This window comes from Chrysoperla carnea, chromosome 1 (assembly GCF_905475395.1).
Source record: "Chrysoperla carnea chromosome 1, inChrCarn1.1, whole genome shotgun sequence".
Classification (NCBI taxonomy): Eukaryota; Metazoa; Arthropoda; class Insecta; order Neuroptera; family Chrysopidae; genus Chrysoperla; species Chrysoperla carnea.
The window spans coordinates 128,814,263-128,837,655 of NC_058337.1; the positions used below are offsets into that span (position 1 = coordinate 128,814,263).

Here is a 23,393-nt window from a genome sequence, read left to right on the forward strand (position 1 = left end):
TTGATCACATTTTGCTTATTTTCGCAATCAACTAGACTTCTGATTGGTAAACACGACCTAACGCGAGTGTTTACCTCTGAAGTGGATTATTTGATTTTAAAAGAATTTCTGGTTCGGTTACAATTTAGGGTCCCACTTTGTTAAAGCGGCAAACACACGCGTTATTTCGCGGTTATCAAGCAGAAGCCATGTCATCCATAATGGGACGATAAGCAAATGTGATTTCAGTTGTGTTACCGCGAACTATGGAGACTAGACAAGAAGATCGAACTCCATGTAAACAAATGACTGTCACAAATAAGATGTTAGTAATGTTCCTTTGCACTAAGATAGTGGAGGGACTGTAACACTAATGGCGCGAGTTTGATTTTAAAATATTTACAGTTGTTCACTGCAAACTAATTTGTCAATTCTACCGCTTGAGTTTGTTGTCCTTATCCAATCTTCATGCCACGAGCAAATTGAGGATAAATCGATAAATCGGAAGTAACCGTTGATTTTTCATTTTTTATAATAAATTTTTCGTATTCTTATACGTCGATTAATAATACAATTATTTCCATGTCCCATTTTTTGTGTCGTAAAAATAAAACCATTTAAAAAATATCCATGATCAAAAAAATTGTGTTCAAGAAATATTTCGTAATTAAACAAAAAAATAAAAATTGTGATACATAAATACAAATACTCTAATTTTGTATCAATTTTTTTCTATACAAAATAATGTGCTGTGAATTTTTTAAAATGTTGAATAATTTTTAAAATTATTTGACGACTGATGTACTTTAATTATACATATTGTAAATTTATGAAAGTAAATTTTTAGTAAATTTAATAAATTTATAAAATATTAAGTGTTAAATTTTTTTATTTCAACTAAAAACCCTGACCCCCCCCCCACACTCAGATCCAAAGACCGATAGATAAATTTACCGGCCAAAAACACCCATACTTTGCCGACCTAACTTAAGTATCAGAAACATTTGTTTAATGTTCAGTTAACTGGATTTCATATTTGAGCACTGTGAAGCTGGAATGGTTGAGTCTCCAGAACTATAACTATAAACGATGTTTAGCCGGTAGAAGAGTTTGTATTAGGCTAAGAAATTGGGATAATCGAATTTTTCCGAACATATTTTACATAAAATATCTCGTAAACTAGTCTTATTACGAATCAATATCCTTGGAATACAGACTTCTACAAATGTAGACTAATAACGTTACAGTATTAAGAAAAAGGCCGAAAAAAGAAAAGTCTCGTATTTATTATTCAGTAAATCTATGGTTCAAATGTCTCACGATGAAAAATTTTCAGTTTCTCGTTTCTCTGCGGTTATTTATGTTTTCTGGAGTGCCGGAATTATTCAAGTTTGTCAAAAAAGTTTCTGGGAGCACTCCCAGATATGCGAAATTTTCGCTCTTTTTTAGTTTGTGTTCCGTGACTTTAAAACTATTCATTTTATGGAAAATACATATCATTCTATAATTAGAGATCATTCTTAACACAGAAGTTAGTGATTGCTGGTCTGTAATTAATGACAGTCTGTGAGTTATTGTGTGTGATATTTGACAAATGTCAAAATATTTGACATATCAGATAAAATAAAATGGTAACAATCTTCATAATAAAAAAGAATGTTTTATTTCAAACTGAAAAATAAATATTAAAACAATAATGGCTACAAGAACATTGACTGATGTATTTATATTAATGCGAAATAATGCTATACAACGGCGAAACATTTACTCTGAACAGGTTATAATTTTTGTTGTAATATTGGTAAACTTTATCGCGCGTTGCTTAATTTTCAAATATTCCCATTTTCTATTTTAATATAGAACAACACGGATCGTATGTCATTAGTTAGTTTAAATAATGCTGAAGAAGGTAATTATTATGGGAGTGGTGATTGTGCGATGCCACCATCATGGATATCATTGCTGGAGGAAGCACAATATTCATTTTCAAAGTTACGTGATAAGATAACCGATTTGAAAACGTTACATGTGAAATATTGTAATAGGCCTACATTTGATGATTCGAGCAAGGAAGATGCCGAAATCGAACAATTGAGTCAAGAAATCTCTAGAATGTTTACGTCGTCTCATAGATTAATTCAACAGATTAAAAGTCGATGTTATGATGGTAAGTTTAAAGTTACAGTCAATTTGCTACTTTTAGGAATCCTCTTATTTGAAATGTTTGTATTCCATATGTTTTACTTATAATTTTAATAGAAAAATACAATCGCTTGAAATTATACCAAATGTTACTGTTCACAACTTTAGGGCGTTAATGCGTTATACTCGCATACATTTTGCGAAGAAGTAAGGACATCTTAGAGATGGCTTTATTTCTATATTTTTCGAATTGATTTGTGCTATAATCATGAAAAAGTCAGAGAATTTCATAAGAAAATTCGATCGCCTTCCTATATATATGTCGCAGTCAATTAGCTTAATTAGCCGTTCAGTTAACAGCCTAAACGGCGTTGAAGTGACGGTCTAAATCATATTCAGTCATAGCGTTTAATACAACATTTAATGATCTGACTGGCTGATGCTTAGGCCATTCGTTGGTGTCAAATAGCTCAAACTCAATAACAAAGTACACATTTAAGGAATTAAAATATTATTTTTTAACGCAAGTTAAACTACCAAGGCATTCGAATTCGTAAAGAACTTCATTTTTTAAACAAGCATATCTATTATTCCGATACTGATTCACAGCAGGCTTACGACTACATTTTTTGAACTCCTGGACATCGAAAGGTGACTAACTCACCACAACCTCCCTCAAAGAATTAAGGATTTTCTTAAATTTCGCCGTCACAGTTATTATCTGAGTACTGCAACTCTTGCCGCGAAAACCAGTTTTTAATAGTACCTACTTAGTTTCAACTTTTTGTCACTACACAATTCCATTGTATTTTTTTTTCCGTAAACGCAATCATACTGTGAAAAACACCAACAATATAGTTCCTTGCCAACGCCATATTGACAGTGTGTGGGTTTCAGCGCTAGGTGGTAGAAAGTGAAACTAAATTTAAATGACTAGGCTGGACTAGTAGCTAAAATATTTCGTTCCAAGTCATTTGTCTAGCTGTTTGATTGAATCGCACCGTTTAGTAAAAAGGCTAGGCCGTTAATTGGACAGGTAATCTCTAACCTGTTTTGATATCGGTTTTATTCCATTATTAAATTTCATGATTTACCCATTTTAAAGCTTATCGTTTCAGCTAATGACGAGAAATAGACCAACGATCTAAAAATGTACCGTTTTTATTTTAGGATCCAGAAAGGAACAAAAACTTACATCAAATGTAGTGCGAGCCTTAGCATCAACCTTACAAGAACTCTCAACAAGTTATCGTACAACTCAAAGTAACTACCTAAAACAAATCAATTCACGTGAGGCAAACACTCAAAATTATTTTGATTCTTTAACATTCGAACCACAAACACCAACCGATGATCTCCTAACACAATCGAATACCGAGAACATTGATCAATATTTTATGGCAAATCAAATGCAAAAACAAATGACACAACAGCAATTAGTACTTTTAGAAGAAGAGAACACACGTTTTGCACAAGAACGTGAACGTGAAGTAAATCAAGTAGTGAAAACAATCTACGAGATAAACGATATCTATAAAGAATTAGCGCAAATGGTTAGTGAACAAGGTACAGTATTAGATCGTATCGATTATAATGTGGAACTAACACAAATACAAGTGCAAGAGGGCTATAAACAATTGAAAAAGGCTGAAAATTATCAACGTAAAAATCGTAAAATGTTTTGTATATTAATATTGGGTGCTACAACAATTCTTTTAACATTTTTATTAATTATTGTTAAATTTTGAAATAATTCTATAAATAAAGAGAGATATTTCTTTTAACAGTCGATTATCGATAATTATTATCGATTCTGTTGATTAATAATTTTTAAAAACGGCTTTTATTATTATTAATTTGTGTATTAAATGTAAATATAAATGTATAATATTTATATCGTATTATTAAATTATATTCTGGTTCATAATTTCTTTTATGGCTTTATTTTTCTCCCTTCGGGAAACAAACAACGGGAAAACGTCAAAGAAAGGATGTTCTCCATTAATTCTTCGTTGTTTCCTTTGATACATCCACCCAAACAATTGCAACCGAATATGGATGAATCGCATTTACTGCAAGGTCCAACTCCGCAATGGAGTTTTTGTAAAGGCCTCCCGTCATTACATACAATTAATGCCCAAAAATAAGTCTTTAAAAGTCTTAGAAACTCTGAAAAAGTCATTGGAACTCTGAATAACTCTGAAATTTTTTGTAACTTTTTTGGATTGTCTAATTCAGTCTGAATAACTCTGAATTAGACAGTCCAAAAACGTTTAGAAATTCAGAGTTTTTAAGACTTATTCTTTCTTCAAATATTTTTTGCACCAGGGATTGCAACCATTACGTTAAAAAGTCAATTGGATACATTAGGATGAATGATATGGGCATTATCGAATTTAAAACAAATTTAAAAAAATTTTTATTTTATTTAATAGTTTTCTTTTTTCACAATTTTTATTTACAATATTTTGCAACAATATTATCGCACTCGAGCACATTTAGTGCTTACAAAGTGGCCTACAAAAGTGTCAAATCAATTTTTCATTTTTAGAACAACATTTTGAAATATAACAGGAGCATAGTTCACAATAATGCCACTGTGCGACCCCAGATAAGGCAACTAATCCTCTCAATTTTAGTCTAGAGACTCCAGATAAATCAAGGTTTCTCCAAACTCGCCAGCATTGGAAAAAAATTGTTCTTACTTTATGGATAATAATAATTAAATTTATTATCACAAGAAAATATTTATTTATAATCACTGCCAAAAAGCTAGTTTGGAAATGAGCTTTTTTGAGCATTTACATATTTGAATAAATTTCCAGATTTATTAATGTTTATAGCCCTTCTGTACTTGTATTTAAAGACGGAAAAGCTTTAGTTGAAGCTGCTGAAATTTGGTTGCGATTGAGATGGTTGGGTGTTTCGTAGGAGATAGCGAAAGCGAAAATTTTCAAAACAGTTCCTGACTTCTCAGGCCCTAGGATTACCAACTCAAAATTTGGGAAAGACTTGAGATTTTGAGAATAAATTACCAGATTTATTCTGTAAATCGCAAGTCTCCTCCGAAACACCCAACTTCTCAATCGCAACCGAATTTCAGAAGCTTCCAAATAAAGCTTTGCCGTCTTCAAATATAAGTGCAGCCCTTCTGAAAATTTTCAACGTAAAAATCGTAAAATGTATTACACAATAATATTGATTAATTTTGAAATCTATATAATATTTTTAATACTTAAACAGTCGATTATCGATAATTATTTATTATCCGCGGTGCTGTTGATTAATATTTAATGTATAAATGTCTAATATTTATATCATATTATTAAATTTATTATGGCTCATAACTTCTCTCCAAATCTTCAATACATCTTCGCTGTCACCCACACACCCACCATTGCAATTGCAGCAAAAAAAATTGCAAGGGCCTCTGCCGCAACACATTCCTTTAGGTAAAGGCCTCCCACCATTACATTCTGGGTTAAGTAAGAACTTCGGTGTTGGATAACAGCATTTCGTATAACCCAGCGGTAGGATTAATAAAAGGCACATCATACTTTTCAACATCATCGTGACGAGATACCAAGTTCAGTTTTGATGTGTTCTGCAATTGGCAACCGCCGCATTAATCGATACGATGCTGAAAAAAATTAAGACTAAAATAAAACAATTTAAAAAAAAAAACAAGTAAAAAAAAAATGATTTGACTGAGTTAATTGTTGAAATACCATGTATAGACAGTGTTGATGACGCAATCGATTGTTTTTTGACGTCACGTAAATAAAAAAAATATCCACTTTTAAATGGCCACACACATAACTGATACTCCCATTTTAAAACATACTATAAAATTTTCACCTAATTAGCGCCCTCGTGGGTAAACAGTGATGTTTACAAAAACATGTTTTAAACAAAAGTTTATTTTTTTATAAGCAACTTTTTTTACATTTAAACTTTTGTTCTATCTCTAACGATTTACAAGATGTGTCCTACGGACCCAATACCCAATTGACCTATATTGCTCATTTACGAACTCGACCTCACTCTTTACGTCCTGAGTACAATATAAAAATTTCATCTTGATATCTTTTTTCGTTTTTGAGTTATCGTGTTGACAGACAGACGGACAGACAACCGAAAATGGACTAATTAGGTAATTCTATGAACACCTATACCAAAATTTTTTCATATCTTCAATATTTTTAAGCGTTACAAACTTTGGACTAAATACACTATGTATATTTCATATATACATGGTATAAAAAGAGAGTTTCTTAAACAGTCGATTATCCTATCCTAGCTCACTAGTTGCGACGCTACCTACAAATTTTCGAATCTCTATCTTTTATAGATTTGGAAAAAATGAACACCAAAATTTTGCCCTACTACTATGAATATTACTTACATGATATATAAATCAATGAGCAAAATCACTCTAATTTTTTCAAACGATATACTGGTGTCGCTCTCCAAGCACTTTTATCGCCAGCATTACTTTGTTTGTGCTTTTATAGCATATCATCTTACATCGAGGCATAAACAATCAATTATTATTATTAATATCAATAATTTATTAGTATTGGCACCGTGCATGAGTTTTATATCAGGCGTTTTCCATTACTATATGATATACACTACTCTATTAATATATTTGTATGGTTGGAAATATAATTCAATGGATTATATCAAAGGTTTACATTGAAAATTTATTATTTTATATTCTTACAAATTTAAATAACACTTTTTTCCGGTTTATATTCATTGTATTATTATTTTCAACTTTTCTAACGCAACAAGTTTAATAAATTTTTTAATAATTTTAATTTGACATTTCTATACCATTTACATGTAGGTTGTCATATTTTAAATAAAATGTATGATTTATTGTAAATTTTTTAAGATGACAGCGCTGCGGTCGATTCAGCTGTCTCCTCCACCTACTATGCTCCATGCCAATAATTGTCAATCAATTTATTAGTTTAATTAATTCACGGGAATTCCAATTCCCATTCCAATTCGCAAAAATGTTGTTAATTAGCATATTTTAAAGATCGTTAGGCACTGGTAAATAAAACCATTATGTTAAGAATCTAATTCGATACATTGGGGTGAATGATATTACTATAAACAATTGAAAAAGGCTGAAAATTGGCATCGTAAAAAGTATTTGCAAAAACAATTCTTTTAACATTTTTTCAATAGGGTTTTCCACTATTTTTGAAAAAGTACTTCAAAATGTTGATTTTGCTAATAAAAAGCCACAAAAAATACTACATTTATATCGGAAAAATACACACACTTTCTTGCCAAAAACTTAAATTAAATTTTAAACCTTTTATTTAAACTGTCAAAAACGCGGGCATCCAATTTGATGACGTAATATGGGTATCACTACACGAAATAACACAAATAATTTTGACAGATATATTCATAGACATATGATTATAATAAATATAAATACTTATTATCTATGTAATTTTATACCCAGCTGTCTACACTGAACTAACTGATGGTCTATGACTCATACCGCTATGACATCACAGCAGGGCTTACCCGCGTTTTAGGTCACGTGAAATACAGTTTAAAAATTACGATTTTTAATTTTAATATTTTAAAAGAAAAATGTACTTTTATGACTCGAAATCAGAATATTTAAGTATTATTGAAATGAAGGAATTTTATATAACATTTTTAACTTTATTAAAAAAAAGATATATTTCTTAAACATTCGATTATCGATAACTATTATTGATGCTGTTGACTAATACTTTTTTTGATGTGCTTTTATGATGATTAATTGTAAATACAAGTGTATAATATTTATATCGTATCATTAAATTATATTCTGGTTCGTAATTTCTTATTTGTTTTTATTTTTCTCCTTTGGAAAATGTGAACATCAGTCTGCAATTCTTCAATACATCTTTGCTGTCACCAACACTCCCAATTTTGCAGTTGGAACAAAAAAAATTCAAGGACCATTGTCGCAACACATTCCCTTATACATAGACTCCCGTCATTACATTATATGTTAAATAAGAACTTTAATTAAAGTCTTGAACTTTTAAACGATCACTTAAGTGGTCGTTTAAAAGTTCAAGACTTCTGTTTGATAATTTTCCTTCTAACAGAATAAACTACATTGTTTAGCCTGACGTCTATTATTAACGCTCACAAGTAAATCAACTAAGTCAATGAAGTCAGGATGTCCTCTCTTGAAAGTTTCGATTAATTCATCGTTATCTCCTTTGATACATCCACCCAAACAATTACAACCGTATATATCGCAAGGTCCTTTACCGCAATAGTATCTTTGATGCATATAAAAATTACAATTTTTTCAATATATTAAAAATTTTTGAAAATAAAAAGTGATAATTTTTAAATAATAAATCATTTCAAGCATATGCATGATATTAAAACAATTATCTCATTTAGTTGTTATCTTTAATATTGTTTTTCAATAGTTCCATGCACCGACTGGAACTATTCAATTTTATCCAAGTGTTAATCTAACTAATTTGTATGCCGTATCGTTACCATGGTTTGTTTAATTTGTAAGAAAATGTATTGATCAAACTAACTAAATAGAAATTAATTACATGTGTTTCTAGACCAATTATTAACCCCCGACGCAAAAAGAAGGATGTTATAAGTTTGACCACTATGTTGTGTGTCTGTCTGTAGCATCGTAACTCCAACGTTATAATATAAATTTTCCTCTATCTCTAACCAGTTATAAACGTAACAAGTTTTAAGCTCTCGGAATGGTTTTATGTTTAATTTTAACATAGTTGGAAATTAGTGAAAATCATCATTTACAATAACTATAAATGACTGTATCAATGGAAGACATTATAAGACAATTTAAAGTTAGCTCCCGGTTCATAATTCTAACATTAAAATTATCCCCAACCTTCTCGAAATGGTTTATTGTTTAATCTTTATCATGTTTATATTTTTCTTTATATGTTATAAATTATGATGAATTTTCTTTTACCTCCCAAAACACCTTAAGATTACTCTGGCGGCAGGGACGGATTTACGAATTTGCCGCCCACAGGCAGGCATCAAAGTGCCGCCTTTTTTTATAAACAAAAATCTGTTTTATTTATTTGAAAATTGAAAAATATTTAATATAATAAATGAAATAACTTTTTAATCATAAGTAAGGTTTACAAAACAAAAAAACAATTCATTTTTCAATTATTTCAATATACGTTTTTACAACGGACTTTTTCAACAGCAAATGTATTGATGATTTTGTTCAAAATCATCAATAGATTTTGAAGAAGAACAGATCAACTTGTAGCAAAGTTTCAACTTCAATACACATTATAGCCAAAAAATTTAGTCTGTTCTCTTTCATCGTGGAACGCAAATAAGTTTTGATACGTTTCAAGCATGAAAATGAACGTTCCACAGTACATTTTGCTACTGCAGTGCAAGTACACATTCTAACAGCGATATCGATCATCGGATACACCTGGTGCAAGTTCTGTTCGCTCAACCATTTGCTAAGTGAAACAGGATTGGTTAGTTTCACTTTTGGATCGAGAGTTGCGAAGTGAGACTTCAGATAGGCTAGCGGAAAACTAAGGTCGAACTATTTTTTTAGATAAATATGAACGAATAAAAACACAAAGTTTAATTGAAATGTAAAGTGCTTTAATATACATTTTTAATGCATGTTAATAAATTAGGTTAAAAAATAATATTTAAAGAATAAACATGAAAAAATTAAGGCGCTTCCATTTTTCTTTTCAAAAATATAACAAAAAATAAAACTAGATTTTTTATAAAATTGTGAGTGTGATTTAACTAAATGAATGCCACTGGTTCAATCCGTTGGACATTGTATTACAATTAATATAAAATCTTTGTCAGGCGCAACCATAATTTCATGTTTTTTCGATCGAATTCGTAAAAATGTTAAATCATTTGACGGATCTAAATCTCGAACAACACTACGTGCTTTTGTTGATAGTAAACTGATTAAACCGGCATATTGGATTGTTGTTGCGTTATCTAAAGTTGATCGAATTGGGATACCTATAATTAAATTAATCAATAAATATAACATAATCTAAATGATTACCATCTTTGGGTACACACCATCAGAATTAACTACGATTGTTCCAACCACACCTTTGTGGGCTGCAATCCTCTTCATAGTTTCTTCTACTTCAGTAGCCTAAAGAATTTTTTTTAAGTTAATTTTCGGTTTTTTTTCTCGGTATTTTGTTAAGTACCTACCATTTTTTAAGAATTTTTAAAAATTTTTTTTATCACTCATACAAGTTTCACTGCATCATACATTCATTATTTGGTTGTCAAAATAAAATACCAACTGTTAGAAAATTAACAACCGCGCGAAATTTTTTTTTTTAATTTTCATTAAATATTTCAATCATTGAATCTATGAAGTCATAAATAAAAAAAAGGGTTTTTTATTAAATGCTATAAAATTGAGAACTGAATTTCGCTTTCTCGTTATTAGTAATGTAGCTTCTAATGAAGCAAATAAAATATTTTTTTTTTAGGTTTTTTTGAGTTCCGCTCTTGTGGGATCCTTTTTTTTGGAATTGCCTAAGAATATTTTACCTTAGAAAAATACTTATTTTTTAATAGGTGTATGCCCGGTTCAGAACGAAAAAATTTAAAGTAAGTGATGAGGGTTTCTTTTTTGGCTTATAATTTCATAAAGGAAATCGTTACATAAAATGTTTCTCAGAGGTATTTTCATCTCATTCATTTTTTAATTTACTCTTGTTTTGGAGAACCCGAATATATTATAAAAGCGAAAGTCACTTTGTTTGTTATGACGATTTTACGCAAAAATTACTGAATGGATTTGAATGAAACTTTACAATAATATAGCTCATACATCAACATTAAACATAGGCTCTAATTCATACAGATACTGACCGTTACTCGCCCGCTTCGTCGGAAAATTTCTATTTTAAAAAAGCAAAGACTAAATATAGTTTGTATTCATAATAAAAAACATTTAGAGAGTCTTGGTTTTGGAAGTGAGATAAGTGAGGGCAAGGGAGGTAAAAGCTATATCGCGGTGGTCTCATGAAGTCGGATGCTCCAACATTGATTATCCCAGGCTGGCATATGCTACCTGGTTACATATTTTGAAAACTTAAGTGAAGAGCAAATTCTATTAGATTTGTATGTGATTTTTTTATACCATGTATATGAAATATACATAGTATATTAAGTTTAGTCCCAAGTTTTTAACGCTTAAAAAGATTGATTCTATGAAAAAAATTTTGGTATAGGAGTAGTTCATAAAATCACCTAATTAGTCCATTTCCGGTTGTCTGTTTGTCGTCTGTCGTCTGTCTGCCCGTCTGTCATCACGATTACTCAAAAACGAAAAGAGATATCAAGCTGAACTTTTTATAGCGTACTGAGGTCGTAAAAAGTGAGGTCAAATTCGTAAATGAGCAACATAGGTCAATTGGGTCTTGGATGCGTAGGACCCATTTTGTAAACCGTTAGAGATTAGAACAAAAGTTTAAATGTGAAAAAAGTTTCTTATAAAAAAATAAACAACTTTTGTTTGGAACAATTTTTCGTAAACGTCACTGTTTACCCGTGAGGTCGCAAATTAGGCGTAAATTGCATAGTATGTATTATATGGGAATATCAGTTATGTTAGTTATGTATGTGTGACATGTACTTATGTGAAATATGATAAAGTAATCAACACTGCTTATGCGTGGTATTTCAACAATTAACTCAGTCAATTGTTTGTTTTCACTTGTTTTAAACAATGTTGGATTACAAAAAATTAAAATGCAAAAATCTAGAAATTTGTATTTAGCAGACTTTTTTTACAATCCGTACAAACTTCATTCTAATGTCAAAATAATAACGTCAAATCATTTGTCAGATTCACAGGTGTAATTGAAATGTAAACAACTTCACATTTATTATACCGTATATGTAAAATTATTCTATCCGCTACAACGAAACTGTTAATTAAAAAAAAAAGTCAACAGTAAATGTTCGATTGTGTGGAATGCGGTAATTACATTCAAGTACCCGGAATAACTAATAGAAATTGTTATTATGTTGATTTTAATACAATAAACATTAAAAATAAAATGTAGGAGAAATATTATTAACAAAAATAGCAATGTGGGAGTATGTAGCTAATATTACAATTCGAATTGAAAATATTATTGGTAAGGTATTTTCGATTTATTACAATGCATAATTAAAATTTATAAACATTAATTTAAAAAAAAAATATATGATACAATAGAGTACTGATAATTTGACCTGAAAATGTTACCGGATTGTAAAACAATTCAACTCGGAAACTGAAATGTTCAAATATTGTAAACCATTCAAAAATTATTTAATATTTATGATTTTATTTTATTGAGTACAGAAGTTTGCTGTTAAATTTTTTGGAAACGCTCAAATTACATCATCTCAGCTCGAATTACTGAGGCTGTATTGTATTTTATTGTTTCATTTTATTTTTAAAAGTGTGAACTAATTTCGGTTTAAATTTCGATTTTTGCCCCAATTTTCTAGATCAGTTTTTTGTATTTTTAAATTACGTATTTTCGACTACCAAGTAGTCATCATCAGACACACGAAAGTATCATTGTGCAGTCCGCCACCAAATTAGCAAAGAGTAACATTCATAATAAGAGTAATCACTAGCTAATTCTTACTGATGATGACTACTTGGTAGTCGAAAATACGTATTTTAAAAATACAAAAAACTGATCTAGGAAATTGGGGCAAAAATCGAAATTTATTTCGACATATCCTAGAGTTCTCATTTATTATCTTTGATAATATTTATAATTTCGGTTTGTTTTTTGAAACCATTGATGTTCTGAATGATTAGTTTGCTATAATGGAGTATTTTAAAGTAAATTATTATGAATTTAAGACAAAATAAATAGCCTATTTTGGCTAATTTGAAGTACAGTATCGATTTTTGCTAATACCGGGAATGTATATATCAATAATTAATTTTCTAGCGATTTTTCATCGCTTTATTTGTGGAATGAAATAAGATTTGGATTTGAAACTAAAAAATTTGAAAATCTTGTGTAATAATTTGGAAAATTATTAATGATTCTTTTTTCGATGGAAATTTTTCTAGTTCCTACTGTCTAAAATCGTGTTAGTTTTTTCATACAACATAATTAGGCTTAGGGCTGATATCTCAAAGTTCAAGGAAATCGGAAGATAAAACTTGAAAATTCAAATATTCTTCAAATAATTCAAAATAAAAGCTGCTCAGAACTGTTGAATTTACCTGAATATGAAATAAATTATGAAAAAATATCTTTATTTACTGAACTTTAGAGGGAATCGGGAAAAGAAGAATTTTCGAAGTCTCTCGATCAAATCTGAAAAGATGGCAATCCTAATTACGACACGTTACATAATAAAATTTCCATTTTAAATTTTTCCGCGGTTTTATTGAATTCCACATGGCAAAGTTCAACACAGTTTATGTAATTATTAATGATTAATTAATCCTAAATACAAAGTGGCTACGAATGATTTTCTATATGAAAATTATTTGGAAATAATTATTTTAGTTACTCTCTCGGTGGCAAGTGTCGCTGTCACTTGCTAAAGTCACTTGAGGAAACCATGTAATCTGAGAGTCTTAATTAAAAAAATTTAAAAGATTAAATTCAGATTTAAAATATAAAGATAAAGATCTTTGGGCATAAATTTCTCCGTAAATATTAAACTTAGCGAAAAATTGGTTTGGTAATAAATTACAATAAATTTTATTTCCTACAACTTTGTTCATTATAAAAATTTTCCGAATATTAGTCGAGAAATTCTTATAATTTATAACGTTAATTAACGCGAAGCCCTAACTCGTAGACAAATCGAAAAATGCCTGAAAACTGCCTTTTTATCTTAGAATTTCATCTCGCATTCATTAATTTTGGCACTCTGTATATGTGTTCAAAATCATAGAAGAATTACCGGAAATAAATTTTTAAGGCTCAACACTTCATATTATCGGTTTTTATGGACCACACTGTATGTAAGACTTTGAGCGGCTTCATAAGAAAATATTTTTGTCAATAAATATTATTTGTCCTTCAAATTATTAAAAGGAGTTTTCCTACAAAAAAAAAACACATTTTTATGGTCCGTTGTCAAAAATTTAACACTTTTAAAATCATTATTTAAAAAAAAAAATATCTTTCAAAAAATTGTTTCTGAAATGCTTTTTCAGAATAAACAATATTCTTGTTTATGGTCTCTTACTTTTTTTTTTCTGTCTTTTCAGTCGAGAACTGAATCGATTAATCGATTCAGATTAAAGAAATACTATAAAACAAAAAATATGCTAAACATTCTTAGAAATTGATGGTGGTTCTAGGAATGTTTTGAATTTTCCTAGTATTTTTTAAATTTTTGTATGGTTATAAAGGCTATATGCCAGCTAACGGTTGTTAGTTAACGGTTTTGGTTAGCTAGCAATGACTTCAATTTTAAATTTTAATCTTATGTAGTGAGATTTCTACACTATACGAATATTATTTCAAATTGGCTATGCATAAATATGTCTACCTGTTTTTATCAGGATTCCGTAGCAAAAATAGAACAATTTTGCATTTGCATATACAGTAGAATCTCGATAACTTAAACCTCGGTAACATAAAAACCTCTGTTACTTCAAAAAATACTATGTTCCCTTCCCATCAGAGCCCAAAACCTCTATAACTTAAATAAATAATCTCTGTATAGGCCCTCAGTAACTACATAGAAACATGTACATACCTCTATATTAACTAGGGTACATAGAAACATGTACATACCTCTATATTAACCTTTACCTAACGTAGACACTTGATAACTTAAAACCTCTATAACTTAAAATATTTTGTGTTTCCCTTGGACTTTAACTTATCGAGATTCTACTGTATCAATATTTTTTAATTTCTGCAATATCAAAATTAATTTAAAAACTGTATAATTTTTTTAAATAGTATATCCAATACACAATACAAAAGTGATATCATTTATGTAATATGTTTTGCATATACTCTTTCAAAAAACCATATGGTTTTTGCTTCCTCTGTTATCATAGAACAAGAACCTGTGCAATTTTACATATTCTTACAATGCCGTAATTCCAGTGTTTCAGAAAATACAAAATGTCTTCTTGATTTGATAATAAAAAAACTACGTCCTATATGTGTGTGTGTGGGGGGGGGGTCGTACTAAAGGCTACGGTAGTCAATATAGAGGGCGGGGGGTTCCAAAGAGGTTGGAATTCACCCACATACTTTATGGACGTTCCCTTTTCTTATTTCTATTCAAAAGGGGGGTTATGTGGTTTCACTACGACCCCTTATCAAATGTGCAAAACCCACGCTTGACCGTTTCTAAAATTATGCATAGGTCAAAATTTATAAAACAATTTTTTTTGCTAAATTTCAATTTTAATTATAATCAATGTTTTTTTTTTTTTTCATTTATGCATATTAAATTAATAAAAATGTTGAAAGTAGCTCCGGCCTACATATACATAAATTGTTTTTTTTCAAAAATTTGTTGTTTTGAAATGCATAGCATAAAGGTGTTATATTTTATAGCGACAATAAATAATTCATAATTAAGTAATTTTATATAATTTTTTATGATACTTTTCATTTGATATGAAAAATTTATTTATTTATCGAAAGTAATACGAATATTTCTTTCTCTTTTTTAATTCGATGATTTAGTACAATTTAAACTGGCGACACGGAAACTTAGTGAATTCGTTTCTTTTGTATTTGAATATGTGAAAACGTTTTTTTTTTTCTTTACATTATGTACGATATGTTTTTTCTTAAGTCATGTGGTATGTAATTATTAAATTTTCGCTATAAAAAGACCCGTACTGTTTTTAGTCGTTATATCAAGCGTTCGAAATTCGAAAAAGTCAACTAAGAAACTGACGAAGTTTACAGTTTATTATTTGTTATTTTCGCACCCTTTTCAATATAGCACAAAAAGATGGAGAAAAACGGTATTTTGGGCTCAAAAAATTATTTCATGAAATTTTATGACTGATTTCGACGTAGAATTTCATTCTCTAAAACGTATCCAAAGTCACAGAAAATTCCGCTACTCGTTTAATTTCGATTTTCCGCGTGGATTACTATTATGGGGTGTAGAAGTGTAAAGGAGAATCCATAAGAATCCATTATGATATGTAGAAGTCTATAAAATAGCATTAATAAAGTGGCTAGAATGGCGCTTGTGTAACAAAAGAATGTTTGATGTGAACTTCTCTATCCTTCTCTAATAACTTGTTTAGTTTTCCATCCTTATTGCTTTGAGCACTCTTTTAAAAGGTACAGCAGCGCCACTTTTATGTAATGCTTTACGGCGTACACTTTTTATATACAGAAGAACTAACGATAACAATATTTTTTTATTACTTTTCAGTTGAATATATCGATATCGATTATTATCGATGGCTAACATGGCTTTTAGCACCGTTAATTTTAACATTTTTATTACCTGGAATAATTATAATTCTTTTATATATGACTGCCATAATTTTATATATTTATAAATGGCATCGAGTTCGATTAAAAACAGCGTACGAGGAACAAGATTTATGGCAAACAGCCAGAAATATAGTTGCTATTTTATGGGATGCACATGGCTTTTTATGGCATGGTAAGATATGCATAGATTATATATTTTTAAACATTTGATATTATTAATAGTTTTTTATTTTTATATTTTAATTATCAATTAAATAAATTTAATTATTACGTTTTTAATTTTTATAAGTATTAATGCTTCGCAAAAAATTATTATATTTTTAATGACGTCAATTTTTAATTAGACAATTTATAGGCATATTACATTGCTATTAATTGTCTGCTAGTTGAGTCACAGCGTTTTATTGCTTGTCAATAAACGCATCAATATCATAATTAATGACGATTAATAGCGACATTAAAGCTTCTAAATCGGATTTTATACCGAATAATACACCTAGATACTATAATTGATGGAATTCAATTAAAAAAAAAGTTCGATAATAATACCCGTGGCCAGAGGCGGATTAAAAAATTTTGCGTCCTTAGACAGTTTTAAAAATCAACGCCCCCCCGTAATAAAAATCTATCTATTAAAGAGCTTTTATTTTAGTTCTTTACTTTCAAGATCTTTATTTCTCAGAACCTGTTAAATTGCGTTGGTTGTTCGGGATAGTTCTGCGTCTCGAGTTATGGTTGTTAAATAAAAACATAGATGGAAGCATCCATCAAAAAAGCACTTTTCTAAATCACCAGAATACATCGTTACAAACATACTTGCTCTATTTTGAATTTCAACACTGTTCAAATTGATCAAATTTCTTAAAAACGAAAATTTACTGTTAAAATTGTTGTACAATTCTCCCCTCTCTTAAAGTCACCTCTGTAACTCTGTATGTTTCCCGAACAGATAATGAAGAAGTAATATCTTCGGCAGATTCATCTGCTGTGATCTCTCTCTTCCGTATTATCTTTCTGTTGTTTTTATATTCTTTGACTTTTGAGAGTTAGGCAGTACGTGGCTACTTTGCTTATGGATATTCTGCCCGTGTCCGTTGGGCCTCGTTTCGGTGACAAAATAGCGGATATGAAAAATACCTATAAACGAGTCTTTAATAGCTTTTCACGTAAACGAAGCTTAAAGTAAAAATTTAAAATTCCATTCTTTATTACGTAAATTGTCGTTAAGTTATGCCTCTTAAAATATGCTGCATAAAACATCATAGATTTTAACTAGCGTACATAAAAGCATTTAATTTTTTCTAAACAATTTCCTAACAAAGATTATATTACTGTTTTTTCTTTTAATAATTAATTTATAATTTTTTAGGATTTGAAATAACCGGCTTAGAATACATTCCAAAAGATTCTGCTGCATTAATAATTTATTATCATGGAGCGATTCCAGTAGATTTATATTATTTTATAGCAAAAGTATTTTTATTCAGAAATCGTTTAATTCACACGGTAGCTGATAGATTTTTATTTAATATTCCAGGTAGTTTTTCCATTTTAGGTTTTCTTTTAATTAAGATCACAAAAATAACAGGCCTGGAAATGTACATGTAAAGGGGCGGGGGGCAATCTCCATTTTTGGTTACAGCTGCTATTTCGTGGCTAATTTCATTTTTATGGAAATTCTTTTATTAAAGCTAATTTTAGTATTCTTGTACTGTTTTAAGAAAATAGCTTCAGTAAGAGATTTTATTCATTCACAGGGGCATAGCTGCCGCCGTATCAACCGTATCAATAATACTTGAGCCCCAAGCTACAGAGGCCCCTTATGTGTGCAATCATAAATTAGTAAAATATTGTCCACAATGTCACTTAAGGGTCCATTCATTAATTACGTAAATATTTTAAAAAAACTTAAATCGTCTTCAACTATAGATGATTTAATAAATCAATTTGCCGAAAAAGGCAACACAAGTGCATAATTATTTTGAATTGTTTGGCTAGTTTAATCAATAAATATTTATTTTGATTTAATGCAAACATTTTTGTTTCTTTTTTTGAGATATCTTCATCCTTTATTTGGCCCCCCTAATGAATTTTGATACAGAGTCCCTCCAAGGCGAACTACGCCACTGTTCTTTCATATTCATTTCAAGACCTGTCGTATTTGATTGTGTTTTTTTATATTCATGAAACAAAATATTTTTCAAATATTAACCATTATTTTAGAATAAAAAAATAATTTTAGGGTGGAAAATTATTTCTGAAGTATTGAAAGTCATACCTGGAACTGTTCAAACATGTTCAACAATTTTAAAAGAAGGTAATTTATTAGCAATATCACCGGGTGGTGTATACGAAGCTCAATTTAGTACATCATATGAGTTAATGTGGAAGAAACGATTAGGATTTGCAAAAGTTGCAATTGATGCGAAAGTGGTAATTTTTAATTGAATGGAATTTTTAATAGAAATTATTCTTTTTTATTTGGTAAATTTTGTTTGTAGCCAATTATTCCTATGTTTACTGAAAATGTGCGTGAAGCATTTCGTGCTGTGAGTTTAGGAAGGAGAATATGGTTGAAATTATATGCTTGGACAAAATTTCCTTTTGCACCAATTTACGGTGGATTTCCTGTTAAAATGCGAACACATTTAGGTGCACCGATACCATACGATGAAAATTTAACGCCTGAAGAATTACAAACAAAAGTAAGTAGTAGGTTAGCTTAGAGTGGCTGTCCTGGGAAGGGAAACACTTAGACCAAAAGGTCCGTTGTGATACCGAAGAAGGGTTGGTCCATTCTCGGCCAAAACTTCATGAAATTTGGAGCTGTTAAAGAACAGCAGTAGTGCTTTGGCGTCGACGGACTTAAGGTAGGAGAGGTCGTCAAAGAATGGTTGTCTCAAGTGAGTCCATCTTCTAATGGCAAGATCTAGACAGTGACAGAGAAGATGAGACATTGCGTGCCAGCCGCCTAGTCAGTGTTCTGTAATAGTGCGTTCCTCCTCCAATCTAAGATTGTCCTTTTTTAAGATATCCCCATTCAGGAGCAACTTTTAATTCGCAGACAGATCTCCCGGATTCTATAAAAAAATTATTTTAAAGCCAAGGTAAAATGTATTTTTTTCAGGTTCATCAAGCGTTGTCTGAATTAATAGCAAAACATCAACGAATACCCGGAAGTATAACACAATCGTTGATCGAACGTGTTTATGTAAGTCCGAATAAAAATTTGAAGTTAATAAATTCCGACGACAACGAGTTTCACATAGCATAAAACATAATAAAAAAAACATTATGTTATTTTACTTCTATGAAGTGTAAGAAAGCTTATTGTGGCCTAAATTTGCATCATTTCAGTTCCCGGAAACGGTCGTAATTAATAATTTTTTTTAATAGAAAAAACGAATTTTTTATTTTAAGATAATCCGTGTACATGTTTTTTAACTATCGAATTGTTTTTATTAAAGACGAATTTTTAGATATTTTCGATCTCGGTGAATCTTGTAAATATTACTTCAGCCGGATGTAAAAATATCCGATGTAAAAGACACATTAATGAGATTGAAGGCTTTAACTTAACCGCATGGTTGCCATTTATACGCACGCAACTATGAAATTGCCTTAATTAATTATTAATTTTTTATATTATTACAAGATCTTTAATGTATCTTTTCCATAGGAGTTTTATACGCCCAGTTCTCGGATTAACAGTAAAATAATTATTCTTTAGCAAGAATGTAAAGTTTAAAAATTATTTATGTTTGGAAAACATAGCCGAAAATTTTGTCTAGGACGTACAGTATGATTGCATTTACTTTTGAACGCTTTTGTCCATTAAAAAAATCACAAATATAATTATAATACTCATGCTAGCTCACAATACGACAGATTAATGGCGTTATAGAGCCTTTTTTTTGTAACGTGCCAAATATTTCTTTGTTCGATTTTCAATTGTTTTTCAAAAATGCACAAAAATTTGATTTCTAAACATAATTAATAAATATCGATAAACTTAAGGATATGGAAGAAATTTAACCAATAAATACCACAGTCGATTATGAGAGCTAATGTTACAAAGTACAGGGTACGCTATTTTTTATGCCGGTATGTAAAAATTGAATAACTTCGACATTTGTTAACCAATTCACTATACATTGAACATTGTTCAATCGTGTTAACTCAACGTGCATATCGTCGAAAATATCGTGGCCAACTAGCATCGTGACAACAATAGTTATCGTTTGGTGTCAAAGTTCGTTACGCAAGGGACAGTGAGATATCAGGTACATGCTGGTCATCAACGACCAAGGCGTTCCAATGAACTGGATGAAGCGATCAGAGAAAGCATTGCCCCGAATCCAAAAGTGTCGTATCGTCACCGCGCTCAGCATTTGTTTCCGTTTAAATTGCAATTTCCGTATAACAGCAAGTCTCAGATCGAAAGATGCTCGAAAAGGTAATGGAAAAAAGACAGCTAAAAAGGCACATTTTGTTTTGGCAAATAGAGGCGGCCACTTGATTGCTGTTTTTTTTTTTTTTTTTAACAAATTTATTCAATATTAACATACCAAAATAAAAAATGGCGCACCCGTTACACTTACATACAATTTTCTTGAACTGTTTCATCTGTATTTTTCATATCTTTCAAGTTTTCTCATGTGTAGAGTATGCTTTACACTTAAAAATAGTTCACACGCTACTATAAAAATACATCAAATAATTGCTAATATTTTTTACTTTTTTTCGTCTATGAAACATAAAAAGGCCTCATGTAATGAAGAATGCTTGATAGAAGATTAGGAAAAATAAAAATGAATCTTCTGCGTCATTTTTTTCTTTTCTATTAGCTAGATCTGATACGCATTTTCATCTTCTTTCAAGTATTCTCGATGTGATCATTTGCATACTAAATTGGGTTGTGTACTAAAGTTTTTAAGAACCATATTGAAATACAACCTGTGTTGGACTCAAACCAGTGTCATAATAAAGAATGATCCATTTTCAACATTATATTTAAATGTGTCACCATTCTGGTGTTTGGTACCAGAATGTCATGTACCAAAATGACGAAATATTCCATTGATAAACGTATTTGATAGAACGGTGAATCCATTTAGGATGTGTTTTTTAATTTTTTAATTAAAAATAACATAATCAATTACCAAAATTTTAGATAAAATTTCTACACATTTCTGCATGAATAGCATGAATGATATTTAGTTTCAGATCGTTTATGATTTCAGGATCATTACCGTAGACCTTTGCCTTCAAATATTTTAAAAGAAAAAAGTCAGCAGGCGTTAAATTGTAAGATCTTGGCGATTAATTAATGTCTGATTTACGAGATATTAATGCTTCAATTTTTATAGCGTTCAAATATTAAATATTTTGCCTTTTTCGTTAACCCCAGTGAGAGTGTTCTCACCTGCGGATACTATTTCTTATAGCTAACATAGGCACTAGCGCAGTCTATTCTTATAATATCTCTATGGTCAAAATACAGGACATTTTAGTACAAAATACCAAAATGACAACACATTAAAAAAACATTGAAACTGGAACACCCTTTACATACATGTTAATGGAGTAAATTATTTATTTTTTAATAAATTAGAAGACATAATCATAATATTTGTACAATAGAAATATTTATAAATATAGAAATTATCAAAAATATATTTTATTATATCCTCCGATAAAATTTAATCGTGAATATTGTCACAAATAAGCAATCGAATAGATAGATATTGACGTATATGAGTAAAAACAATCATTCGGCCAAAATTTGTTTTCTGTGAGATATCTAGAATTAAAATTTCTTTGAAGAATTTGATCATTCAAAGCTAGATCAGTGTTACCATACTATCAGATGTTTGTAAGCTTCTAAAGACTCTGGAAGGTCCAAAACTTTGGGTGACTAGTTATTTTTACTAATTCGTCAATTCCGTTTTAACTAAAAATTACAGGAGTCGATGTAAGATCGACCTTCACTCATCTGGTAACCAGATGAGACAGATTATAGGCTTGCCTGCTAGAAAATATTCTTGGAAAAAATTAATTGAATTAAAAATGGTTATGAACCCTTTTCGATAGACAAGAAAGCTATCTATCATAGACGTGTTTATCAATCAATAAAATTCCATAAAAAATATGTCTCATCTGGTTATCAGATGGGTGAAGATTGATTTTACACCGCCTCTTGGACTAAAAGTGAATATTGTGTATATTAGAAGTATTGAGCCTGTACTTAATGGTTAGTGACGTAATATTAGCTTAATAAAATTTATATAATTTAGATAGACCTTGTAATAAGCGACGTTTATTATTTTTGATCCTCAGGTGGAGAAATTACTATTTCCAACGTCAAAAAGTAAGACTGTCTAGCCCTTGAACTCAATGTCAAATTTTATAACATTTCGGACTTACTTTTTGTCGTTTCAAAAATTGTAATTTTATCCCACACACCCAATTTGTATTGTTACGTCACTAGCATATTTTATTGTTTTTATTTTTAAACAATTTTTATAAATATTTTTTAAATAAATAAAGTATTTTAATAATTTTTTTTTTTAATTTCAAAGATTTATTCATTTTTTTTGGGGTATTCGAAGGAAATAAAAAAAAAATTTTGCGATTTGGGTATTTGAAAGAAGAAAAATTATTCTTTGTTTGCTTCTGTTTAATTAGAGCGATTGTTGTTCCGTATATGTACTCTTGGGCGAAGGTAAACACCACTATTTATCACTGTAAAAT

General features: G+C 29.9%; 3 protein-coding genes and 1 long non-coding RNA gene across 5 annotated transcripts; 2 read left to right on the plus strand and 2 right to left on the minus strand.

Annotated features, from left to right (window-relative positions):
* The first annotated feature begins 1,595 nt into the window (after positions 1-1,595).
* LOC123291013 (syntaxin-16) lies at positions 1,596-3,956 on the plus strand. The gene is made up of 3 exons (XM_044871433.1): positions 1,596-1,756; positions 1,840-2,146; positions 3,292-3,956. The coding sequence occupies exons 1-3, from the start codon at positions 1,676-1,678 to the stop codon at positions 3,867-3,869; spliced, it is 966 nt and encodes a 321-aa protein (XP_044727368.1). The 5' UTR covers positions 1,596-1,675; the 3' UTR covers positions 3,870-3,956.
* Positions 3,957-5,179: 1,223 nt separating this feature from the next.
* LOC123291037 lies at positions 5,180-6,637 on the minus strand. The gene is made up of 2 exons (XR_006534917.1): positions 6,527-6,637; positions 5,180-5,761 (listed from the first exon to the last, which is right to left on the minus strand). It is a non-coding gene; the product is annotated as an uncharacterized LOC123291037 (long non-coding RNA).
* A 3,253-nt stretch (positions 6,638-9,890) lies between these two features.
* On the minus strand, positions 9,891-10,459 carry LOC123291034 (dynein light chain roadblock-type 2). Its single transcript, XM_044871463.1, has 3 exons — positions 10,378-10,459; positions 10,237-10,315; positions 9,891-10,173 (listed from the first exon to the last, which is right to left on the minus strand). Exons 1-3 carry the CDS (start codon positions 10,378-10,380, stop codon positions 9,962-9,964), a joined length of 294 nt encoding a protein of 97 aa, XP_044727398.1. The 5' UTR covers positions 10,381-10,459; the 3' UTR covers positions 9,891-9,961.
* A 1,652-nt stretch (positions 10,460-12,111) lies between these two features.
* On the plus strand, positions 12,112-23,126 carry LOC123291007 (transmembrane protein 68). Of its 2 annotated transcripts, none has more exons than XM_044871425.1 (6): positions 12,112-12,323; positions 16,576-16,812; positions 18,010-18,177; positions 18,883-19,073; positions 19,142-19,345; positions 19,768-23,126. In XM_044871425.1, the coding sequence occupies exons 1-6, from the start codon at positions 12,275-12,277 to the stop codon at positions 19,912-19,914; spliced, it is 996 nt and encodes a 331-aa protein (XP_044727360.1). In that variant the 5' UTR covers positions 12,112-12,274; the 3' UTR covers positions 19,915-23,126. The 2 variants fall into 2 exon arrangements, with proteins under 2 accessions (XP_044727360.1, XP_044727361.1); XM_044871426.1 differs by lacking the exon at positions 12,112-12,323 and adding an exon at positions 15,932-15,985.
* Positions 23,127-23,393: the final 267 nt, after the last annotated feature.